At 40.4% G+C, this 22,279-nt stretch overlaps 2 protein-coding genes across 2 annotated transcripts; one reads left to right on the top strand and one right to left on the bottom strand.

The window, feature by feature from the left end:
* The first annotated feature begins 822 nt into the window (after nucleotides 1-822).
* LOC311061942 (chemerin-like receptor 1) lies at nucleotides 823-9,436 on the top strand. The gene is made up of 3 exons (XM_084080657.1): nucleotides 823-936; nucleotides 5,998-6,178; nucleotides 7,555-9,436. The coding sequence occupies exons 2-3, from the start codon at nucleotides 5,999-6,001 to the stop codon at nucleotides 8,395-8,397; spliced, it is 1,023 nt and encodes a 340-aa protein (XP_083936783.1). The 5' UTR covers nucleotides 823-936; nucleotide 5,998; the 3' UTR covers nucleotides 8,398-9,436.
* Nucleotides 9,437-13,957: 4,521 nt separating this feature from the next.
* LOC311061785 (uncharacterized protein) lies at nucleotides 13,958-20,533 on the bottom strand (the record flags this gene model as incomplete). The annotated part of the gene is made up of 4 exons (XM_084080482.1): nucleotides 13,958-14,907; nucleotides 15,433-15,568; nucleotides 18,713-18,962; nucleotides 19,786-20,533. 4 exons carry the CDS (start codon nucleotides 20,531-20,533, stop codon nucleotides 14,059-14,061), a joined length of 1,983 nt encoding a protein of 660 aa, XP_083936608.1. The 3' UTR covers nucleotides 13,958-14,058.
* Nucleotides 20,534-22,279: the final 1,746 nt, after the last annotated feature.

The following is a 22,279-nucleotide window of genomic DNA, read 5'->3' as shown; positions in this document are numbered from 1 at the left end:
GTGGTTTAAGTCTGTTAGGGTCAGTGGTGGACAGTAACTAAGTACATTTACTTAGTACATTAAGAGTACTGTAATTAATTATGTATTGAGCTTAAACACTGAGTGTGAGTGTGTGTGTGTGTGTGTGTGTGTGTGTGTGTGTGTGTGTGTGTGTGTGTGTGTGTGTGTGTGTGTGTGTGCGCGCGCGCGCATGTGTAAACAAAAAAGTGAAGTGAGCGGTGCTATTTAAAAACAACAGTGGTCATCACAGTGATGGAAAGACTTTTTAAGTGAGTGGTGCTATCTATGCACCAGTAATTTCATCATGCGTCTCGCTAGCCAATCACAGTACTGAGCAAAGGGTCTGAATACCAATCAGCCAATCACAGTACAGCGAAAGACACATTTTCACAACGGAAAGAAATACTTTCCCCACGGATGGGTCCCAAACCCACTTATAGGAGCGGCTACACCGCTCAAAAATGGAGAGACAAAGTGAGTGTGACAGATAGCAGAAAATAAGACAGAAAATGATGCAAACGAGGCAGAGAGAGACAAACTGTCTGAGAGAGACAGACAGACTCTCTGAGAGAGACAGAGAACTGAAATAAAGTAGAGCAGGGGAAACAGGAAGAGAGAGAGAGAGAGAGAGAGAGAGAGAGAGAGAGAGAGAGAGAGAGAGAGAGAGAGGAAGTGCAGGGATGTTGGGGTCAAAGTATTCACACACACACCCACACACATACATACATGCACGCACGCACGCACGCACGCACGCACGCACGCACGCACTCCACCACCACCATAAGCAAGCCAATAGAAACTGCATCACAACTACCTCACATTCACTTTGTATGTGCATACCCAGTATATACTGTAGAGCCTCCTATAGATGTTCTAACCGGCGAGACTAAACCACCTGACCTGTGCTGTACTGGAATAACACTGTGATACCAGCAGGTAAGGAATATACTATAAGTAGATCTACTTATTAACCTTTGTTATTTCATCTTATACTCCATATTAACAATTTTCAACCTCAGCAAATTTGTCTCTTTGATTACATTTGTTTGTTAGTATGAGCTTAAAAAACAAAGTAACACAAACAAATGGCCTTCTACAAAACACATGCATCCAGAAGAAATATAATTTTAAGGTGATATTCATGTTCATATTTTTATACAAGCATTCTGTTCATTGGCATTCATGCAATTCATGTAATCTGCAGCGATTTGTAATTTGGTTAATTGAATTGATGTTTAGTATTTGAGGTATCTCAGCTATAGCTTAATTCAGGGGTGTCAAACTCATTTCGGGGCGAGGGCTGCACTGGGCCAAAGGTACAGTAACTTGATGAGGGCCGGACCAGTTGGCGTCACCGTTTTGGGCATGTCATCATAGGCGGGGAAAAAACATATCTACACACGTGTCACATAGTTGTGAGCTTGTAGGTCACAAGTACATTTTGTAGATCTGCTATTTTCGCCTCGACACCATCATACTTCAAAGTATAAAATAGGGCATAAATGGTTAAAGGCCCAATCCGGGATTGTTTTGAACGAATACCGTAAATTAGGGTTATATTCACGTACAGTCTAAATACTAAATAGTTTTGGTTTAATTAAATGTTTACAAACACGACTAATGTGAACATACTGCCTCAAATTACAGTTTAAATGTATTATTTTCTGTAGCGGTAGTCCTATCAAGAGCTGAGTCAAACAGTCCCAACCTTTTCTAGATCAGGACCACTTGAAAATCTTGATAGTGATAGTCCACCCATCTGACCACTAAGTGTTAAGTACTCAGATGGGTGGGCCACGTGTATCAGAGCATGTTGGAATGGAACCTACTGTACATAGTATACTTTAAGTTGCTATTAATCTGAATAACAATGAAAACACATCTTTCAAGGTTTTAAAGAAAAAAAAATCCATGACATTTTGTCTGTTTTTTGTTGTATTTTTTAAAATGATAAATTAATGTTATATTATAAATAAAGAGTTCTGCAAATTATTTGGGGGCCCACTTGCAGTAATCTCAGGGCCCACTGGTTGGGAATGGCTGAACTAGAGAATCAAGTATCTCATCACTGACTCACCCTGCCTGATGCTGCAACCTCGCCCTGTACGCCCTGCTACCTATCTTCAGTGGTGGAAAAAGTACTCACGTTTTGTACTTAAGTAAAAGTATCAATACTGCAATGTAGAAATACTCTGTTACAAGTAAAAGTCCGGAATTCAAAATTCACTTGAGTAAAAGCACAAAAGTATTTGTAAAAATAATTACCAAAAGTAGAAAGTACTCATAATGCAGAATGTCCAATTTCACAAGTTTTCAAATGTATAAAAATCTTTTGAAAATAGCAGATCTACAAGCTTACAATGTGTCGCATCGTGACGCATTGTGAGCTGTAGATCGGCTATTTTCAAATGGCCGAAATGCATATAGGGCTGACGTGGTTAATGTATGTTTTGTAATAATAATCTAAATCTACAAAGTAACTAGTAACTAAAGTTTTCAAATAATTGTAGTGGAGTAAAAGTATAATATTTGCCTCTTAGATGTAATGGAGTAGAAGTAAAAGTATTGAAAATTGGAAATACTCCAGTAAAGTAAAAATAGCTCAAAATTTTACTTAAGCACAGTACTTGAGTAAATGTACTTGAGTAAGTTACTTTACACCACTGACCGCTAGCAGCCCTGACCAGCATGCAATCGCCACCCACTCCAGATAATGAGTGTAGTCGTCAGGCTGGGCTTTGGCCCCATAACGTTGACCCAGCTCCGCTCTCCAGACATGAATGCTGGCTCACTAGGCTGTCTTTTGTAGTCCACCTAAGGCTTATCATAATTATGACACAATACACCTGATCGAAATTATTTGAGATAATTGTTTCCATTCCTCGGTATAAATGAATCTGTTGAACTACTTTGGCCATATTGGTACATTGATTGATTGTATTTATATTGATTATTATTTATTTGGTGCAGGTAATTTTTACCTGTACCATTTGTATATTGAGTTATTTGTCCTGTGCAATTTTTGTTTAGGAAATCTATTTTTTCCTTTTTAAAAACGTTTTGTTTTACAGAATGGGTTCCCAGATTGATCACCCCCGTGATAGAAGCTGCTCGGGGCACACGTCTGAAAATAGAATGGTGTTCATGGCTTACATTAGATTAGGCATAATCCTGCCAAAAATGTAAAGACAAATGAATATGAATGTGGGCAGAAGACGGGATATTATACAGGAATCTGGTTGTTTTCCTAGAGATATATACGCACACACACACAGGACACCCTGTCTAATTAGTGTTTCTTATTAGTGTTCCAGTGAATGTAAATGTTAAAGGACGACTTCACCACTTTTCAACCTATCTTCATATAATAGGTCCTCACTAATGCTCATGATAAAATGATACCATTTTTTTCTACTTGGTCTGTGTCTCATAGGAGGGCTGTGGACAGTCCAGAAACCCGTCTACCAGTGACATCATCGTTAGGCAGGATTTTTCCCCCAAAAAAGATTACAATTTTTTTATTCAGATTTGTATTGAGTCGAGAACAATGGGATCTATTATCGCATTAATCTCTCAAGAACAGATTCCGACCTGCGGTGGAATCTGTCGGAGCGGTTTGTCCTAACCAGTGCGCATTGGCTACAAGTGGGCGTGTCTTCAGATCAGGAAGTGGGCCGCGCTTTACCCAATCAAATGTAGTGGGCGGGATTCACGTGTCCATCCACCATGATCCACCCCCCCCCCCCTCGAAACTAGCCGAAACTAATTTAACAATAGCGTCCTCGGAGCGGACAAAACCACGGAAAGATATTCACATTTTAAATTACTCTTTCATCATAGAAACAAGTGGGCTTATAACCAAAACCATCCATGTTCTCTGGGAGAAGTGGTGTTAGTGTTCCGTGTAGAAATATTGTTAGTGGGAATGAAAACATGGTCGCACCAACCGGAAGTGATGCGCTATAGGCAGACATGAAACCGGTGTTTCCCTGCGCTCTAGTCTAACATTATACTCCTGCCAGACTCCACAGAATATCAGAAAAGCAGAGGTCGCTGTTTTTCATTTTCTGTGGGGTCTGGCTACGCGAGACTATTATCGCATTGCAACTTTCCAGGAATACAAAGCCTGCAGTTTCTATTAGCTTGGATTCCCCATCGATGATGTCACTGGTAGAAGGGTTTCTGAACTGTCCACAGCCCTCCTCTGAGACACAGACTGATTAGAAAAAAATTGTACCATTTTATCATGAGCATTAGTGAGGACCTATTATATGAAGATATGTTGAAAAGTGGTGAAGTCGTCCTTTAATGCTGCAGCTACAGTGACATTCTAGGCAATTGTGGGCTTCTAGATTTGTGGCAACAGTTTGCAGAAGTCTATTTCCTGTTTCAGAATGACGGAATGACAGAATGAAAGATGAAAGAAATCCCCCCAATACCATATCGTTGCCTATGATTTGTTTCCATTTAGCCACAAGTAGCCTCGACTTGAGCTAATGACCACCATCATTGGATCAAACATAAGAACAAAGTCCATGCTAATACTGTCCACAGTCTCTTGGACTGTCTGTTGGACACCAGATAAGGACCACTGTTCAGAGCTCAGGGGCGTTTTGCAGACTATTCATCCATTAAGACCTGCGGCCGATTCGACAAATGCCTTCTAAATCAGTAGTTCTTATACTTTCAATATTTCTTTTTAAATGTGCAAAAATAGCAGATGTACAAGCTCGCAGTGCGGCACGAAGTGACACGCTGCTATTTTTGAATAGCCAATGCAAAAAAACTAAAATGACACAGACGCTTTAAGGCATGTTGTTCAGTGGCTGCATTGCATCCGTGGGGTGATGAAAACATGAGGTGAAAAGGGGAAGTGTGGCTATTGTTTCCTAATCATGGCTACAAATCGTTGCTGGACCCTGTAACTTAAAAAAAAAACAAAAAAAAAAAAAACATTTTAAAATAGTGAAAATAGACCATCTGCAAGCTGTGACGTGTTGTGTGATTGAGCTTGTAGATTGGCTATTTTCATTACTTTTGTACAACACTCTTGTATGATCAAGTAGGGCATTAATTTACGACAAACGTTGAAATATGGAAATACAAGGTTTCTGCCCGGCAACAACAAAACGCAAGAATGAAACCATGAGCATCCGAGCATGCAAACATTATGTGGACACTGGACACAGAGAGACTCATGCAGACACACTGACAAAACACAGCCAGACACACACACTCTCACCTGCCCTTTGACACACACTCATATAATATGTACGTATGTACGGTTATACACACACACATACTCTGTATACTCACACAGCGCGTGCGCGCACACACACACACACACACACACACACACACACACACACTCTGTATACTCACACAGCGCGCACACACACTCAGGCATACGCACGCACGCACGCACGCACGCACACTCACTCACACTCACACACTCACACACTCACACACACACACACACACACACACACACACACACACACACACACACACACACACACACACACACACACACACACACGCACAGTGTTGTTGTTCTCACTATTTCTTTCCCACATGTTTTCCAGTTTAAGCTTTTATTCATAGTTCCCATGTTCATTCATATAATCTACCAATCTATTTTGGAGGTATGAACATTGTTTGCCATCAGCTGACTCCCCTCCCCTCTGTTCAGAAAAGTTGTCTCTTTGATTTATTTTGTTGTTAGTATGTGCTTATAAGTAACACAAACTCACGCCCTTCTACAAAACACATGCATTTTATAAAAAATATATATTGTAAGGTGTTTGTGCAACTTCATGCAAGCCTTCTGTTCACTGTGTTCTTTAGTATTTCAGTTATCTCAGCTATGGCTTTACCTCTTATGTATTTTTTTTTCTTTTTACTATAAATGAGCCTGTACAGTCAGAAGAAAGTTTCTCATGGTAAGACAAATACTGTACGAGTCAAATAACTTGAACATGTCTTGTCATCCACCAGAATGTCGACCAACTCCTCCATCCCTGTCTACATCATCTCATCAAGTAAGAAGGGGCAGGACTCGTCCATGGACATCGATGACATCGTGGACAACGTCACTATCGTCATTTATACACTCACTGTTTTTCTGGGAATCACAGGCAACTCTTTAGTAATCTGGGTTGCCAGCTTCAAACTCAAGGTGGATATGAATTTTGAAACTTTTACTTTTTTAAATGCCACTCATTCATTTTATTTTGTCATCTCTTCTCATTCATTTTGTCCTCTCTCATCACATCTCCCTCCCTGTCCTTCACTCCATCTCTTGTTCTCTTTTTTTCCTCCTATCCCCTGGCCCTACACACATGTAAAGCGTCTTTGAGCACTTAGAAAAGTGCTATATAAATTCCAGGTATTAGTATTATTGTTATTATTAGTGGTGTAAAGTAACTAAGTACATTTACTCAAGTACTGTACTTAAGTACAATTTTGAGCTACTTCTTTTACTTTACTGGAGTATTTCCAATTTTCTGTACTTTTACTTCTACTCCACTACATCTCAGAGGCAAATATTATACTTTTACTCTAGTACAAGTATTTGAAAACTTTAGTTACTAGTTACTTTGTACATTTTGATTATTATTACAAAACATACATTACCCACTTCAGCCCTATATACATTTTGACAATTTGAAAATAGCCGATCTACAAGCCCACTATGTGTCACGGTGCAACGCATTGTGAGCTTGTAGATCTGCCATTTTCAAAAGATTTTTATATATTTTATACATTTGAAAACTTGTGAAATGGGACATTCTGCATAATGAGTACTTTTACCTTTGGTACTGTAAGTACATTTTGATACCAATACTTTTGTACTTTTATTGTAGGCAACATTAAGCCTAAAGTAAAAAAATATTTGTATATATATATTTTGCCTTTCCCCCCTCTATCAGCCACTATATAATGATGCTGGGGTGTTTCCTGCATTGAAACACAGTCCTCTTTCTGAAATCCGTATTTTCCCTACTGTTTATGTTTATGTTATGTTTGTCGGGATGTAAATTAATTCACGCATGTGCGCGTCCGTGCGTGTCCGTGTGAACTTTTTACTTTCGGTTTTAAAACACTCTCAAACTTCTTTTTTGAGGCACAGAATTTACTTTTAAGATAGCGTTTGGATAGAATTTAGTTGTTTAACTTCATATATGTGGTCAATTTATCATGAAAGAGCCTATTTAAAAAAAAATAATCAGAGAACCAGCAGGGGCGGGCAGTTCCACGCATTGTATCCGAATAAAGCAACCTATTTTCGGCATGGCCCGTTTAGAAGGCCCCCCTGCGTCAGCCCCTGGTGGTCTCGGAAACGAACTGCTGGAGGGGTGGTGTTTGACAACAGTTTTTTTTTTTGTTTATCTCTGAACTTGCCTACAATCGCTTTAAGTACATTTTGAATTCCAGACTTTTACTTGTATTTCTATACTAGAAGTTGCAGTATTGCAACTTTTAGTAGTAAGTAGAAAATGTGAGTACTTTTTCCACCACTGTTTATTATTATTTTCTCTCTTTCATCTCCAGCCCATGGTGACCAACGTGTGGCTGGTGAACCTGGCCGTGGCTGACCTGATCTTCAGCTTCACGCGTGCCCTTTCCCTCGTCAAGAAGCTCTTCTTCGACTACTGGCCCTATGGCGTGTTCATCTGCAAGTTCAACGGTTTCTTCAAGTACGCCAACATGTTCTGCTCCGTGTTCCTGCTGGCCGTCATCAGCATTGACCGTGCGCTGTGCGTCTGGTTCCCCATCTTCACCAAGAATCGTCGCACCTTGCGAGCAGCGCGGGTGGTAACCGCCTGCGTCTGGCTGTTGGCGTCCCTCTTGAGCGCTCCGTACTTCCATTACAGGGAAGTGTACGTGCGGAAGAACTTGACCAAGTGTAGCCTGGAGGTGAAGGAGTCCAACAACGCCGAAGACGTAGCCGCCAATCTAGCGTTAAACATCATTCGCTTCTCGTGTGGCTTTGTGCTACCTTTCATTGTTATCCTTGTCTGCTACATCCTGACGGGCATTGGCATCCGACGCACGCGCTTCTCGAAGAAGTCTCGACCGCTTCGCATCCTGGCCTCGCTGGTCATCGCTTTCTTTGTGTGCTGGGCGCCCTACCACTGCTTCCTGTTGGCTAAGATGTTTGACAGAAAAAGTCAGGCGGTGAAGATCGGACTGTCCGTGGCAAAGGCGTTCGCGTACTTCAACAGCTGTGTGAACCCGCTGCTCTACTTCTGTATGGGTCTAAACGTGAAGTCAAGGTTCAGACAGAGCTTGGCTGGGGTGTTCCGCAGGGCGCTGGATGAGGACGGGAGATCGTCAACCCAATCTCACGTGCGCACGCTGGATGACAGCTGTAGCGGGACGCAAGCATTGTGAACATGAAGAATAGGCTTTTTCAGTCTGGACGTTTGTTCAATTTGTGACACAGTTTATTTTTATTTTTGACCCCATTCTGAGCCACTGGTCATTTGTCTTCAAAGAGGGTTGCCTAAAAAGCAAAATATCTACAATGTTATAAGCTTTAAAGTGAATGTTTCACACAAAGATTTGCATTAAATACACATTCTCACATTTTACACAGATTCTTCTAAATGTAGAATTGCAATGACATACCAAAAAAGACTTTACAAAATGGCATAATTTTCTCTTGAAGAATCAAGGATGAACCATGCATGTAAACTTAAATGCAAAAGTACTTTATCATATAAAGCTTCATACTTTGTTAAAATCATGTACATTTTTTGTGATGTGTGGAGTTAACAAACTTAATTGTGTAGAAATGTAATGCACGCAGTGCAGTCTGTGGTGTATTGGAGGGTATATAGGAAGTCAAATGCCACATAGACATGTTTCACGCTGTTGTACACTGAACAGGAAAATGCTGAGAACATAACACAGACTGGCAAAGCAGAAGGAAGTGAAACTATTAAAAGGAAAGCCAGTAATAACTAGTCATGAGTCAGGGTCTTGTGGTTAGGTTTCAGGTTCAAGACAAGATGACATAAAAAACCCTAACACACTTCAAAGGGAAATTAATCTGTGCTAGCACTGCTGTTGCAATGTCATTATATTACATTTACACTGACACTTTCTTTCTCTCATCATATCATTATGGCGATATTGCAGGCATGGAGAATACAGGAAGGCAATGATTCGCCAAGATACAATCAGACATGGGAATTGGTTGATGTTGCACCACATGTGAATAGTATCCCAGCCCCAGACAGCGGCAATAGTGTATAAGCATGATCTATTCTAGCATGATACCAAGATCTCAACACAACCAAATACAAATGGCTAAAGACAATTTCTAAAAACAGCCATTGACGATTGTGTTGCATGTTGAAATTGAATGAAATGTATTATTGATTTCATTTTTTTGTTTTTGAGAAAAGGAGGACAACTGAAAAAACAACAAATACAGTAGCACTCATTTTACGCACTCAAAGGACCACAATGGAAATAAGCCATCAAGCTTTTGGGTGTTTTAGCCTATACAAATGTAATTGTCATGTTTTGTTCTATTTGTGTCAATAAAAACATGAAACATCAATGAATCAAATGGAATAAACTGACCTGTTTTCAACTGGTGAGTGTACTTAGGTATATTTGTGCTAGTGGTGATTGGGTGCTTTAAATCACTATTTAGTTCTATGCAGTATTTACTTAAAAGTTCAAAATGATTAGTTCAGTACTGCAACATGGCACAATCGCTCATCTCTTATCTGTTATGGTTCAAATATAAGCTCACAGGGGGGTGGGGTGTAAATGTGAAGTGGAAAAAATTAAGTAAGTAGTTTGTTTATTATTTCAATTTGCATTTATGCAGTGCTGCTAGGATAATATGGCTCTGATGCTTCATATGATATGCAAATAAATTCTCTTGATTTCAGGTTTTTATGTTGTTCTTGGCTCGTCATTACAACTCATTGTTGACCTTCTGTTCTACAGTATGCCTAAGGAGGGACTCATTTTTGAAAGAGGATTTTGCTCTCCTGCTATAGATTACATTCACAAACACAATTGACAGAAGTGCAAATATGGGATTAATGGGTTGAATTAAAAGCATTGGATTGACATGGATATCACTGTACAATGCTGTATAGATGCATGACAGATGCAGGATTAATGACCCTCATGGGTCCATTTGGTTCCATTCATACACTCTCCGAGTTACGGGGGTTCCTTAAAGGGTTCATTCGGATTTTTGGATTTAAAGCTGTGAGAAATACTTGCCATTAATATAGTTGTTGCAAAGGTATTAATTGATTGCCCGAGTCCCGTGGTGGTCGGGTTCTAACCAATGATCTAGAACAGTGATTCCATCTGACCAACCGGGAGGCAACCGTTTTAAGTAAGTAAGTAAGTAGGTCAGAGAGGCGAGCTTGTACATCTGCTTTTTAAATGTATGAAAAATCTTTCCAAAGTGTTCGAAAAATGTTTTTTTTTTCTTCTAAATTTTGATCCCACGATTTTGTAACCCATTTTTTTCACCCAGTGCCAATTGCCTAAGCATGTAATCCTGGACACTACTTAATAATAATTTAGCATTTTTTGAACACATCTTTTCTAATGGGGGATCCCTGGCACAAAACAAAACATTTCAAATGGGGGAGGGGGGGTCCTTGGCAGGAAAAAAGTTTGAGGGCTACTGATTTAGAAAGCATTTGTAGAAGCGGCCTCAGGTCTTAATGGGTTAAAGGGATATGGTTTGTATCAGATCCTCTGGACATGAGGAACCATGCTGGGAATGTGGTCAGAGACGGGGAGAAGTGGTGAAAACCCCTCACACCGGATGCTAATGCAATGGTAGAAAAAAATCGTTTTAACTAGTAATACCACAAATGTGTCAGATAAGTCCAAGTAAAAGGCATGTATTCAAATTTTTACTTGGGTGAAAATACAAAAGTATTGGCATCAAAATAGTACTTACAGTACCAAAGTAAAAGTGCTTATCACTCATTATGTGTTTTTGTTTGTTTGTTGTTAAAATGTGTGTCAATTACACACCCATGAAGCCTTGAATTCATGGCGATTTTTTTGTTTTTGTCGCATTCCTAAGCCAATAATGATGACCGGCAGAAAGATGCTAATGTCTCCGGTATATGAGACTTAAAGTTTACACTTTGAGTCTCCTACCAGAGCCGGCGCTGGTCATCAAATTATTGGCTTAGGAATGCGACAAAAACGAAAAAATATCCATGAATTCAAGGCTTCATGGGGTGTGTAATCGATGAAAAAAAGTCATTTTCGGGGTGAACTATCCCTTTAAAGTTGTTAAATGGCTGTACAATGTTCCACATTCATTGAATGACACTTATTGGTATGCCTCCAGTGAGGTGATGTGTCAGATGATGTCCAGGATAGATAGTAATAGTTGGTTCTGTTTAAATCCTATAAGCTCTAGCAGCTGCTGCTGCCGCGGACCCTTTGACACTGTTGGTGCTGCTGATTGCATAACACACAGCAACGTCATTCTGGGAGTGACCTAATGAGGGAATGCACACACTGGTTGTTGTTGCACACACAGAGTGCCGTGCTATGAGCTTGTGGATCTGCTATTTTTTTTTTTTTTTATCGTGAAAATGTGTTCAAATCTTTGAATATATATACATTTTTAACTACAATTTTTAACTAAAAGCTTCTGGGGGTCCCTGGAACCAAATGTTTTCAGATGGGGTCCGTGGACAAATACATATCATTTTGGGGGTCCTTGACATGAAAAAGTTTAAGAACCACTGATAAATAGCAACATAAGTTTACAAATATATATATATATTAAAAGATTTGCACAAATGTTCATTTTTTTTTTTTAAATAGCAGATCTACAAGCTCATAGATATACTATGAGCTTGTATATCTGCTATTTTTGAATAGCCAAAGGAATCTAAGAATGACACACAGATGCGTTCCCGGTCTTATTGGGATAATGTCTTACTGTACCACAGGCTGTTTACATGACTAATAAAGTATTCAGTCAATCAATCCATACAACCGGAGCAGTTTGTTGTAGTGTTTCGGGCACTGTTGTGTATCACACAATAATGTGGGGGAAATATAAACGACACAGAGAAGCAAAATAAAAAAAAACTATGATGCCTACTTTATTAGGAGGCAGGTGAACAACTTATGCACTTGAGCACTGACTATTCTAAAAACACATTTAGCACCCTCTTCAGGCAACAAATTGTAATATCAGTACATAATTCTCATTGTCATGCATTCTACTTGCTTTTCTTTTATTCAACACTTTGACCTTCTGTTTATATTGTGTTACTGGATCATGAAGGGGCTGTCCACACCAAGCAAGTAGAAGTAACAAAATGTAGAAGAACAAACGGTAACACTTAACTTAACGGTCGGTTCTATAATGCATTATAAGTGCATTTATAATGCATTATAATGCACTTATAAGGCATTATAACACTCGTTATAAGTGTTTATAATAATGTATGACAACATATAAACAATGTTTATGACGTATTATAAGTGCTGGTCATAATGCATTATAAGCTCAGTGGAACAGCACATTATAACTTAGTTATAACGTGTCTTTGTTATAGTTGCTAAGTTGCTATGCATATTTATAAACATTTAGAATGAGTGTTATGAAGTATTATAAGTGCATTATAATGCATTATGATACATTAGAATACATTATAAATGTGATTATAATTAATTACAGACCCAACCTTTAACAACACATTCACTGCCAGTGCCAGGTACTATGCACTATGCTTTCTGTTGCTGCTGCCAGGGTTTTTTCGATTTTTCTAACGTTTTTAAGTAGTCATAGAATATTTATCTCCAGTATGATCGATCCCCTGATGGTTGCTAATCACAGAGGGTTTCACTGTGCTTCCGCAAAAAGATTTTTTTTTTTACGTAGATTCACGTGATTGGTAGTGAACGGTTGGATTTGCATTCACGTAGATCTACGTGATTGGCAGGGAATGTGTGAAGTGTCACCTGGTAGTTATAATGTGCTGTTCCACTGAGTTTATAATGCATTATGACCAGCATTTACAAATGATGTTATTTTAAATTATAATACTTCATAAACGTTGTTATAAGTAGTTATGCATAATTACAAACATTTTTAACAAGTGCTGTAATGCCTTATAAGTACATTATAATGCATTATAAAAGTAGTTAAAACACATTATAGACCCGACCTTAATATAAAGTTTTACCGAACAAACTTTAAACAAACGTATGAGATTACAGTAGAATAACTATGTTGCTTCATTCAGCTTCATATTTCTGAAAACATCTGCTTCACTGAGATAAGCTGGTGTGCGTGCGTGCGTGCGTGCGTGCGTGCGTGCGTGCGTGCGCGCGCGCGCGTGTGTGTGTGTGTGTGTGTGTGTGTGTGTAGTGTACAGTATGTGTTCATGCACTGTGCTTTGTCACTTTGAGTTACAGATTCAACACATTGATAACGATAGTAGTGAGATAACCTCTTCCAGGATTATTCTTTACTTCTGTTGAAACTTACAGTACAGTGGTACAGTGTAATTGTCAAACCACAAAAGGTCAAATCCCAGTGTTCACTGTGACTTAAATAATGTATGGTGACATATAACATAGTTGTTCAAAGCTTCAGCCAGATCTGATTTCCATTAATAGATTCATTTAAATATTTAAAACATAATATAAAACATATGTGTAAAAATAAATGATGGAGTCACTTCCTTGTTACTTCCTACAGTAGTATCGGTCCAGGGCTTTTTTTTTAAGATGAACAGACACCACACCTAGGTCCTACAGAGATGTCAGAGCCATGCCATCTAATAACCGCCCTGCCCAGTCAGTACATCTGGAGGTGTGTGTGGAACCCTGATATTTGGGCAAGACTAACGTAATATTGATGACGTGTCATTCCATATTTGGGCAGAACTTCCGTATTTGTAGGGACATACAGTAGATTCATACATACAGTACAAACAGTCAGACAGACACACTTTAGTGTCATGCCATGGGAACATAAATTGAACAAATGTCAGGAAATGAAATTGACTATGCTTCACGTTGCTGTTAGGTATTGGCTTGCGTCTCGCTACAGCTGTCATCCAGGGTGCAAGCGTGAGATTGGGCGGATGACGTCCTGTCCTCATCCTCGGCCAGGGCCCTACGGAACACCCCCGCCAGGCTCTGTCTCTCCTTCACGTCCAGACCCATACAGAAGTAGAGCAGCGGGTTCACACAGCTGTTGAAGTACGCAAACGCCTTTGCCACTGGCAGCCCGATCTTTACCACTAGACTTTTTCTGTCAAACATCTTGACCAGCTGGAAGCAGTGGTAGGGCGCCCAGCACAGGAAGAAAGCGATGACCAGCGACGCCAAGATGCGAAGCGGTCGAGACTTCTTCGAGAGGCTCGTGCGTCGGATTCCAATGCCCGTCAGGATGTAGCAGACAAGGATAACGACGAAAGGCAGCACGAAGCCACACGAGAAGCGAATGATGTTTAACGCCAGTGTGGCAGCTTTGTCATTGGTGTGGTTCGAGTCCTTCCCCTCCAGGCTACATTTAGTCGCGTTGTTCTTCCCCACGTACACTTCTCGGTAATAGAAGTACGGGCCGCTCAAGACGGACGCCAACAGCCAGACGCAGGCGCTTGCCACCCGCGCTGCTCGCAAGGTGCGACGATTCTTGGTAAAGACGGGAAACCAGACGCACAGCGCACGGTCGATGCTGATGACGGCCAGCAGGAAGACGGAGCAGAACATGTTGGCGTACTTGAAGTATCCGTTGAACTTGCAGACCAACATGCTGATGGGCAAGTGGTTGAAGAAGAGCTTCTTGACGAGGGAAAGGACACGCGTGAAGCAGAAGATCAGGTCTGCCACGGCCAGGTTCACCAGCCACACGTTGTTCACAGAGGGCTGGAGATGAATGATAAAGGAGATGGAGAGGAATGGAGAGGGGAGGAGATGCGATGAGAGAAAAGAGAAGAGAAGAAGACAAAAAAAAGAGGAAGTACATTTGTTAGGCACTTACAGTTCATTGAAACCAGTAAGTAAGGGATTACACAGCTGTCACACGTCACATGTTCACATGTAGAATTTGTGAATTCTATTCCAAAATCAGTATCTTACTAATTTAAAAAAAGGTTTACAAACCATTAACACAAAACATGGTACTTTTCAAAGCAACTTTTTTATAGGCATCCAACTAACTAATTCCTATGAAGTTCATCAACATAGTACAGACATGACCTTTGACAAGATCTAAATGTCTCAACAGAAGAGCAGGGAGACAAAATACAACCACCGCAATTGTATAAGTTCTATTGTATTAACATATACCATACAGATTGGACAAAAGGTAATTGTTTTCATTATTAAGAAAAGGTTACATAGTACCGCTTCAATAAAGCAAAGCATTTTAAGTGAAGATTTCATATCCACCTTGAGTTTGAAGCTGGCTACCCAGATCACAATAGAGTTGCCTGTGACTCCCAGGAAAACTGTGATTGTATAGATCACGATAGTGATCTTGTCCATGATGGCATTGATATCCATCGTCATGTCTTGTCCCTTCTTACTAGATGGGGAGATAAAGAGAGGGACGGTGTTAGATGACATCCTGTACTTCGGAAGGGAAGAACACCAGTGGATGATTTTCATCCACGTCATTTTAACTCTGACAGTTTTTGGCTTACCGGTAAAAAAAAGTAGTTTCCAGTCATATTTACACACAATGTGAACACAATGTGAAAAGTGGCTGTTTCAATTCATAATTCATTTGTATGTACAAATGAATTATGAATTGAACCAGTGACTTTTCACTGGCAGACAAAAATTGTTTCTTGTTCTCAGAATTCTTACTGATAGCATGGTAATGAATAGACTGCTTGAAATCAGCACACTAAGTTTGAATAAGTAATTTGAAGGCAGTTAGCAAATAAACTGATGAAGTTGTAGTATTAGAACATGTTTATAAAACATGTCTATCTGTTATACTATATCTAATCTATTGTACTAACTGAACCATTATGCTGCAGATTACACTGAAGGACGTACCTGAATAGCAATGAATGAAGTTGCCGTTGAAGGAAAATGTATGTCACCTCAGATCCAGATGGTTACTGGATCAAATGCATGTGTTTTGTAGAAAAAGGGGGTGTGTTTGTTACTTCCTTTTATTTTTACTAAAAACAAAAAAACAGTCAACTTTTCTGAGCAGAGGGGAATCAGCTGATGGCACACAGTGGTCATATGACATCTCCAAAATAGATCATATGAACATGACAGCTCCAAAAAAGACAGTTTCAAAATAGACTGGTAGGTTATATGAACTAGACCATACCCGGTGAAGTGCGCAGGCGAAAGTAGTTGCAAACGTGGGGTTATTGCAAGTCCTGTCGCGCCCCCCCCCCCCCCCCCCCCCCCCCAATTTTATGTTGCTACAAGCGTTTATGTTGCTACAGCAACATAAACGCTAATAATAAGCTGAGATTTGAAGAAATTGAAGTCGCAGTTGAGTTCAGATAATTCAGATCAATTGCTTCAGCCACTGAGGAGAACCGGGCACACATTTTTGCTGTGTGTGTGTGCGTGCGTGCGTGTGTGCGTGCGTGCGTGTGTGCGTGCCCCTTCTTTTCTTTTTCTGTAGAAAGAATGCTACACAGTGCATAATTGCCACTTAATATGAACATACCCTATGGTAGATATGATAAAAAAATAAATAAAAAAAAATCACTCTTTAGCAGTTATGGGTATGGGATGGTAATGACAATGATAATGAATTTATTTATATAGCGCTTTTCCAAACAAGGTTACAAAGTGCTATACATATAAAAGAGTGGTAGTATCACCATTGAATGTGCAGAAGGCATAGGCTATAGACATCAATTTATTTTGAGTAGGATGTTTACAGATTGAATGCAATTTTTGAATTTATGAATCTTTGTTCATTTTAGTTGTTTTGTGCTTGTTCTTGTTCAGGGCTATGACATCTTTCTGAGCCTTGAGCCCTAAGGGCTACGAGACACATCAAGGCTTTCCAGTATGTAGTATGTTGTCTGTAGTCCATATCATCCATTCACTACAGTCCATATCATCCATTCACTGCAGTCCATATCATCCATTCACTACAGTCCATATCATCCATTCACTACAGTCCATATCATCCATTCACTGCAGTCCATATCATCCATTCACTACAGTCCATATCATCCATTCACTACAGTCCATATCATCCATTCACTACAGTCCATATCATCCATTCACTACAGTCCATATCATCCATTCACTACAGTCCATATCATCCATTCACTACAGTCCATATCATCCATTCACTACAGTCCATATCATCCATTCACTACAGTCCATATCATCCATTCACTACAGTCCATATCATCTATTCACTACAGTCCATATCATCTATTCACTACAGTCCATATCATCTATTCACTACAGTCCATATCATCTATTCACTACAGTCCATATCATCCATTCACTACAGTCCATATCATCTATTCACTACAGTCCATATCATCTATTCACTACAGTCCATATCATCCATTCACTACAGTCCATATCATCCATTCACTACAGTCCATATCATCTATTCACTACAGTCCATATCATCCATTCACTACAGTCCATATCATCTATTCACTACAGTCCATATCATCCATTCACTACAGTCCATATCATCCATTCACTACAGTCCATATCATCCATTCACTACAGTCCATATCATCCATTCACTACAGTCCATATCATCCATTCACTACAGTCCATATCATCTATTCACTACAGTCCATATCATCTATTCACTACAGTCCATATCATCTATTCACTACAGTCCATATCATCTATTCACTACAGTCCATATCATCCATTCACTACAGTCCATATCATCTATTCACTACAGTCCATATCATCTATTCACTACAGTCCATATCATCCATTCACTACAGTCCATATCATCCATTCACTACAGTCCATATCATCTATTCACTACAGTCCATATCATCCATTCACTACAGTCCATATCATCTATTCACTACAGTCCATATCATCCATTCACTACAGTCCATATCATCCATTCACTACAGTCCATATCATCCATTCACTACAGTCCATATCATCCATTCACTACAGTCCATATCATCCATTCACTACACTACATTTCCCATGTCCTTCAGTCCCATTTTCTAAACGTCTACACCTCCAGGTTCACAGTCACCATACTCTCCTCCTCCTCTCATCCTCCTCCTCACCTGACTTTGTCCTTTCTTGATCAAACAACAGAATAGAGACTAACCCTGTGAATGAAACGGACAAATGCAGCGGTTGCCAACCGTTTATGGAATCGGGCTTGCCTGGGAAAATATTGACAGTGTTCGCGGCCCACCCATCTGACCACTAGATGGGTGGCTATATGAGGTCTATTTTCAGCGTATGTTTATTTTAATGATCAAGAATCAACCGATTGTGTTCCGGCTTGGATCAATGGAACTAACACAGTATACTTTATCGGTATCACAATGAAAATGCATTTTTCAAAGTTTAAAAGAAAACATACCATGAATTGTTTTTACATTCTATATTGTTTTATGTTATAATTATATTTACAACATATATATTATTACACTATTATATATACAATATAAAAAAACTAGATTTTATTGAAATATTATATAAATAAAATCTTATTTATATACTATTTCCCTTCCACCCTTCCATGGCCGTCTGTGACCCTTCCACGGCCATCCCCTGGACATTCTCCTGACACTCGCAGCAGAGGATCTGTCTGAAGGTGGCTCTCATCTCCTGGAAACGGCAGGAATAGATGATGGGGTTCATGGCCGAGTTGAACACGGCGAGAAGCAAGAAGGACTTCTCGAAGGTCAGGACGTTGCAGCTGGTGCAGAAGACGTCGAGGAGGAGAAGGACCAGGCCAGGAGTCCAGCAGACAATGAAAGACCCTGAAGGGGAGAGAGAGAGAGAGATACATAAATAAATAATAAAAGGCAGATTGTCAATACAGTATGTCACTGTGCTATGGTGCCAAGGAAGATTTTTCTTCCTGCAGTTCCACCAACTTGGAACTTGATTGCACAGGAGGGTGCACAGGCAGGCAGGCAGGCAGGCAGACAGACAAGTTTGCAGGAGTGGCTTGTTTTGAACAAAATTAAACTTTGCACGTACATTCCCACTAGGCCGAGGAAGACATGCCACCCTTTTCACATTGTCCTGTCATAACCTACCTGACTTGGCGGAGACCTGTGCTCCAAGGAGCACTTTTTCTAGTTGACTAAAGGCCTTTGCAGACAGGGTGCGATTTTTCGCACGGAAAAAAGGAAAATATAATTTTTTAAAGAGGTGGTGCCATGGTTTTGCACTTTTTCTGTTTTTCATGTGTCTATGAGGTTGATGGAACTTCATTAAGCCCCCTGGTGGTGTTTGTATGGTGTTTTATGTCTTCTCTGACTATTTTGAGTTTCTAACTGGAGGCTGAAACCTTGAGGGTCAAACGTGCCAATAGAAAAACAGCCCTTTAGTGACATAGTAAAAATATACCCTCCCCCTCATTATCATAACACAACAGGTGTGGGCATGAGGTGGAGGAGGGACTAGGACAGGTGGGTGGTGCTAAGGTATTGGAGGAGGTGCTAAGGTGAGAACCAGGTATACTTAATGAAAAATCACTGAGACCAATCGCACCCTGTCTGCAAAGGCCTTAATTCATTAATGAATTGATCAATTAATCAATTCATTCATTCATTCATTAGATCTCCTTTTTCTTACCCAGTATAATCACGACAGTTTTCAGCAGAGGCATGGTTGTGTCCTGGTCGCGGACACCTGAGCTGATGTATGGGTTGGTCCTCTTGCGCACGTACATGAAGATGTGGGCATACAATGTCACCATGACAACGAAGGTAACCAGGCTGAAGACAGCCCAAAAGACCAAGTAGGAGTTACTGTAAAGGGGTGCCACGGTGGAACACGAGTCCAGGCTGCAGATGCAATTCCAGCCGGCACTGGGCATGAATCCCATGACGATGGACATGGTCCAGATGAGGACGATCAGCACTAAGACGCGGCAGTTGCCCATGCGCGTGTACAACTGCATGCGGCGCACTGTGATGTGGCGCTCGATGGCGATGGCCAGCAGGTTGGCCACGGATGCAGTCAAGCTAGTCTCGAACAGACCCTGGTGGAGGAGCCACGTCCACACGTTCAGGCGCCTGAGGTTTGGCCCCGTGTAGAAAATCAGGAAGTACGCAAGCCCCGCGAAGAGGTCTGCGGCCGCGAGGTTCGCTATCAGGTAGTAGATGGGGAAGTGGAACCTCTGGTTAACAAAAATGGCGATCATCACCAGCAGGTTGGCGAGCATGATGAAGATGCTCACGCTGACACCCAGGCCCATCACCAGATTGCCGTCGGAGTTCCAATCTTTGGCGAGGTCTTTCCCACTGCGATTGTAGAAGAACGCAATGGTCTCATTGTAATAGCAATGAGACCATTGCGTTCCATTGCGTTCATTATCCATGGTTGAGTTTTCAATTGAAGGTTTTCTAAAAGACAAGGGTGAGAAAAACACATTAACAAACTGTTGCTGATGGATTTTTTAAGTGACATTTATTTTCTTGACATTATCAAGGACCCTGTCTGACACACGCACGCACGCACGCACGGGCAGCTGTGCACGCACAATCACAAAAAAATGTGCAAACATCTTCACACACATGCTTCAATTACGAAGGCAGGACCTATACTACAGCACACACATCCAGTAGCATCCCACAACTACCTACTGTTTTTAAATTACAAAAAATGTTTACTGTCCTGAATGTTATACGTACACTTCTCCTTATTGTTAGCATGATGATGAATAGATTGCTTGAAACAAGGTATGGAATGAGCACATTACTACAGTCTACTACACATTACATAATGATCAAAATGGTATTTTTAAGGCAAACTCACTGAAATGTCAAAAAAAGTGCAAATACCAGCTGAAAAACACGGATGAAGATACTGTGTGTGTATTACACACACACACACACACACACACACACACACACACACACACACACACACACACACACACACACACACACACACACACACACACACACACACACACACACACACACACACACACACACACACATTACCCTGAAGGACGTACCTGAATAGCAGTGAATTCTTGCATGAAGTTGCAGTCAAAGGAACAAATATCACCTCACAGTTGAAGTGCTTCTCAGTTCACTGTTTGTACAGTATGCTGGATTTAGACAAACTAATGTACAGTAGATTAGAAACCAAAAGTAACAGTTTCACTATTTGTAGTACTATTGCAGCATCCCTGGCTGGGTTCCAACTCGCATGCACGTTTATTGTGCTTGCAACACTGGGCTGAGGTAGCCATAAGGCGGCTCTCCTCGAGGATGGGGCACGTTACCGGCCCCTCACCCAGGCACAGAAGAGGTGGAGAGACCCTCCAAATAGTTGTCCCGCACTCTAGGACACCAAGCCTCGGGCCAAGTTTATTTTAGTTACGTTTTTCGTTGGTTCAGGCCAGGTTTTTTTTGTAGTTTCAGTTCATTTGAACTAGCTTTGAAAGTGGGTTTTTGATAATTTAGTTTTTGTGATATTTTTTGTTTTTGTTAGTGAAAAAAGCTTTTTAACAAACAAACCTGTGTTCTAACATTAAAAAACAAGGTCACATACACTAACTTTACTGTCATATCCTTCATTACATATAAATGTGTTAATTATGGTGGGAGACCGTGGCTAATGGTTTAGTAGCTGTAAGCACCCCCTCCCTACTGTAATAAACCTGTTCTAACAAGTCTCTGTTTCTTGTGAATCTTCACCCACCCTGGATTCAGGCAAACAAATACAGAAACCAAAAGTAAGAATTTAGAATTTAAGAATTTAGAGATACATGTAAGTAGATCATGTATAACTTTAGAAGTAGGAACCTTTCACACAGCACCTTCAAGCCCCTCAAGGGCACTGGGACTAACATTTTGTTATCCTGTCTTACTATTGCAGCTATTCTCAGATTATTCCTTTTTTATTTCTTGATGCCAACCTTTGTGTAACAGTCCATAGTGCAATATAACAAACACATTTTAGAGGCTTTAAAGTTGAGTAAAAAAAGAAAACACTGTCACCCAGACAAAGATCACTTTAGGGATAGATGAGCAATAAGCAAAATGCTCTGATCAGCGAGTCCCTCGATGACTGGCCGGCTGGACCATTTGTTTTATGTCACTCCCCTTTTCTC

This window comes from Gymnoscopelus microlampas (genome assembly GCF_963454915.1).
Source record: "Gymnoscopelus microlampas genome assembly, chromosome: 15".
Taxonomy (NCBI): domain Eukaryota; kingdom Metazoa; phylum Chordata; class Actinopteri; order Myctophiformes; family Myctophidae; genus Gymnoscopelus; species Gymnoscopelus microlampas.
Note: the sequence above shows the minus strand (reverse complement) of the source record. Positions and strands in the feature narration are given on the sequence as shown.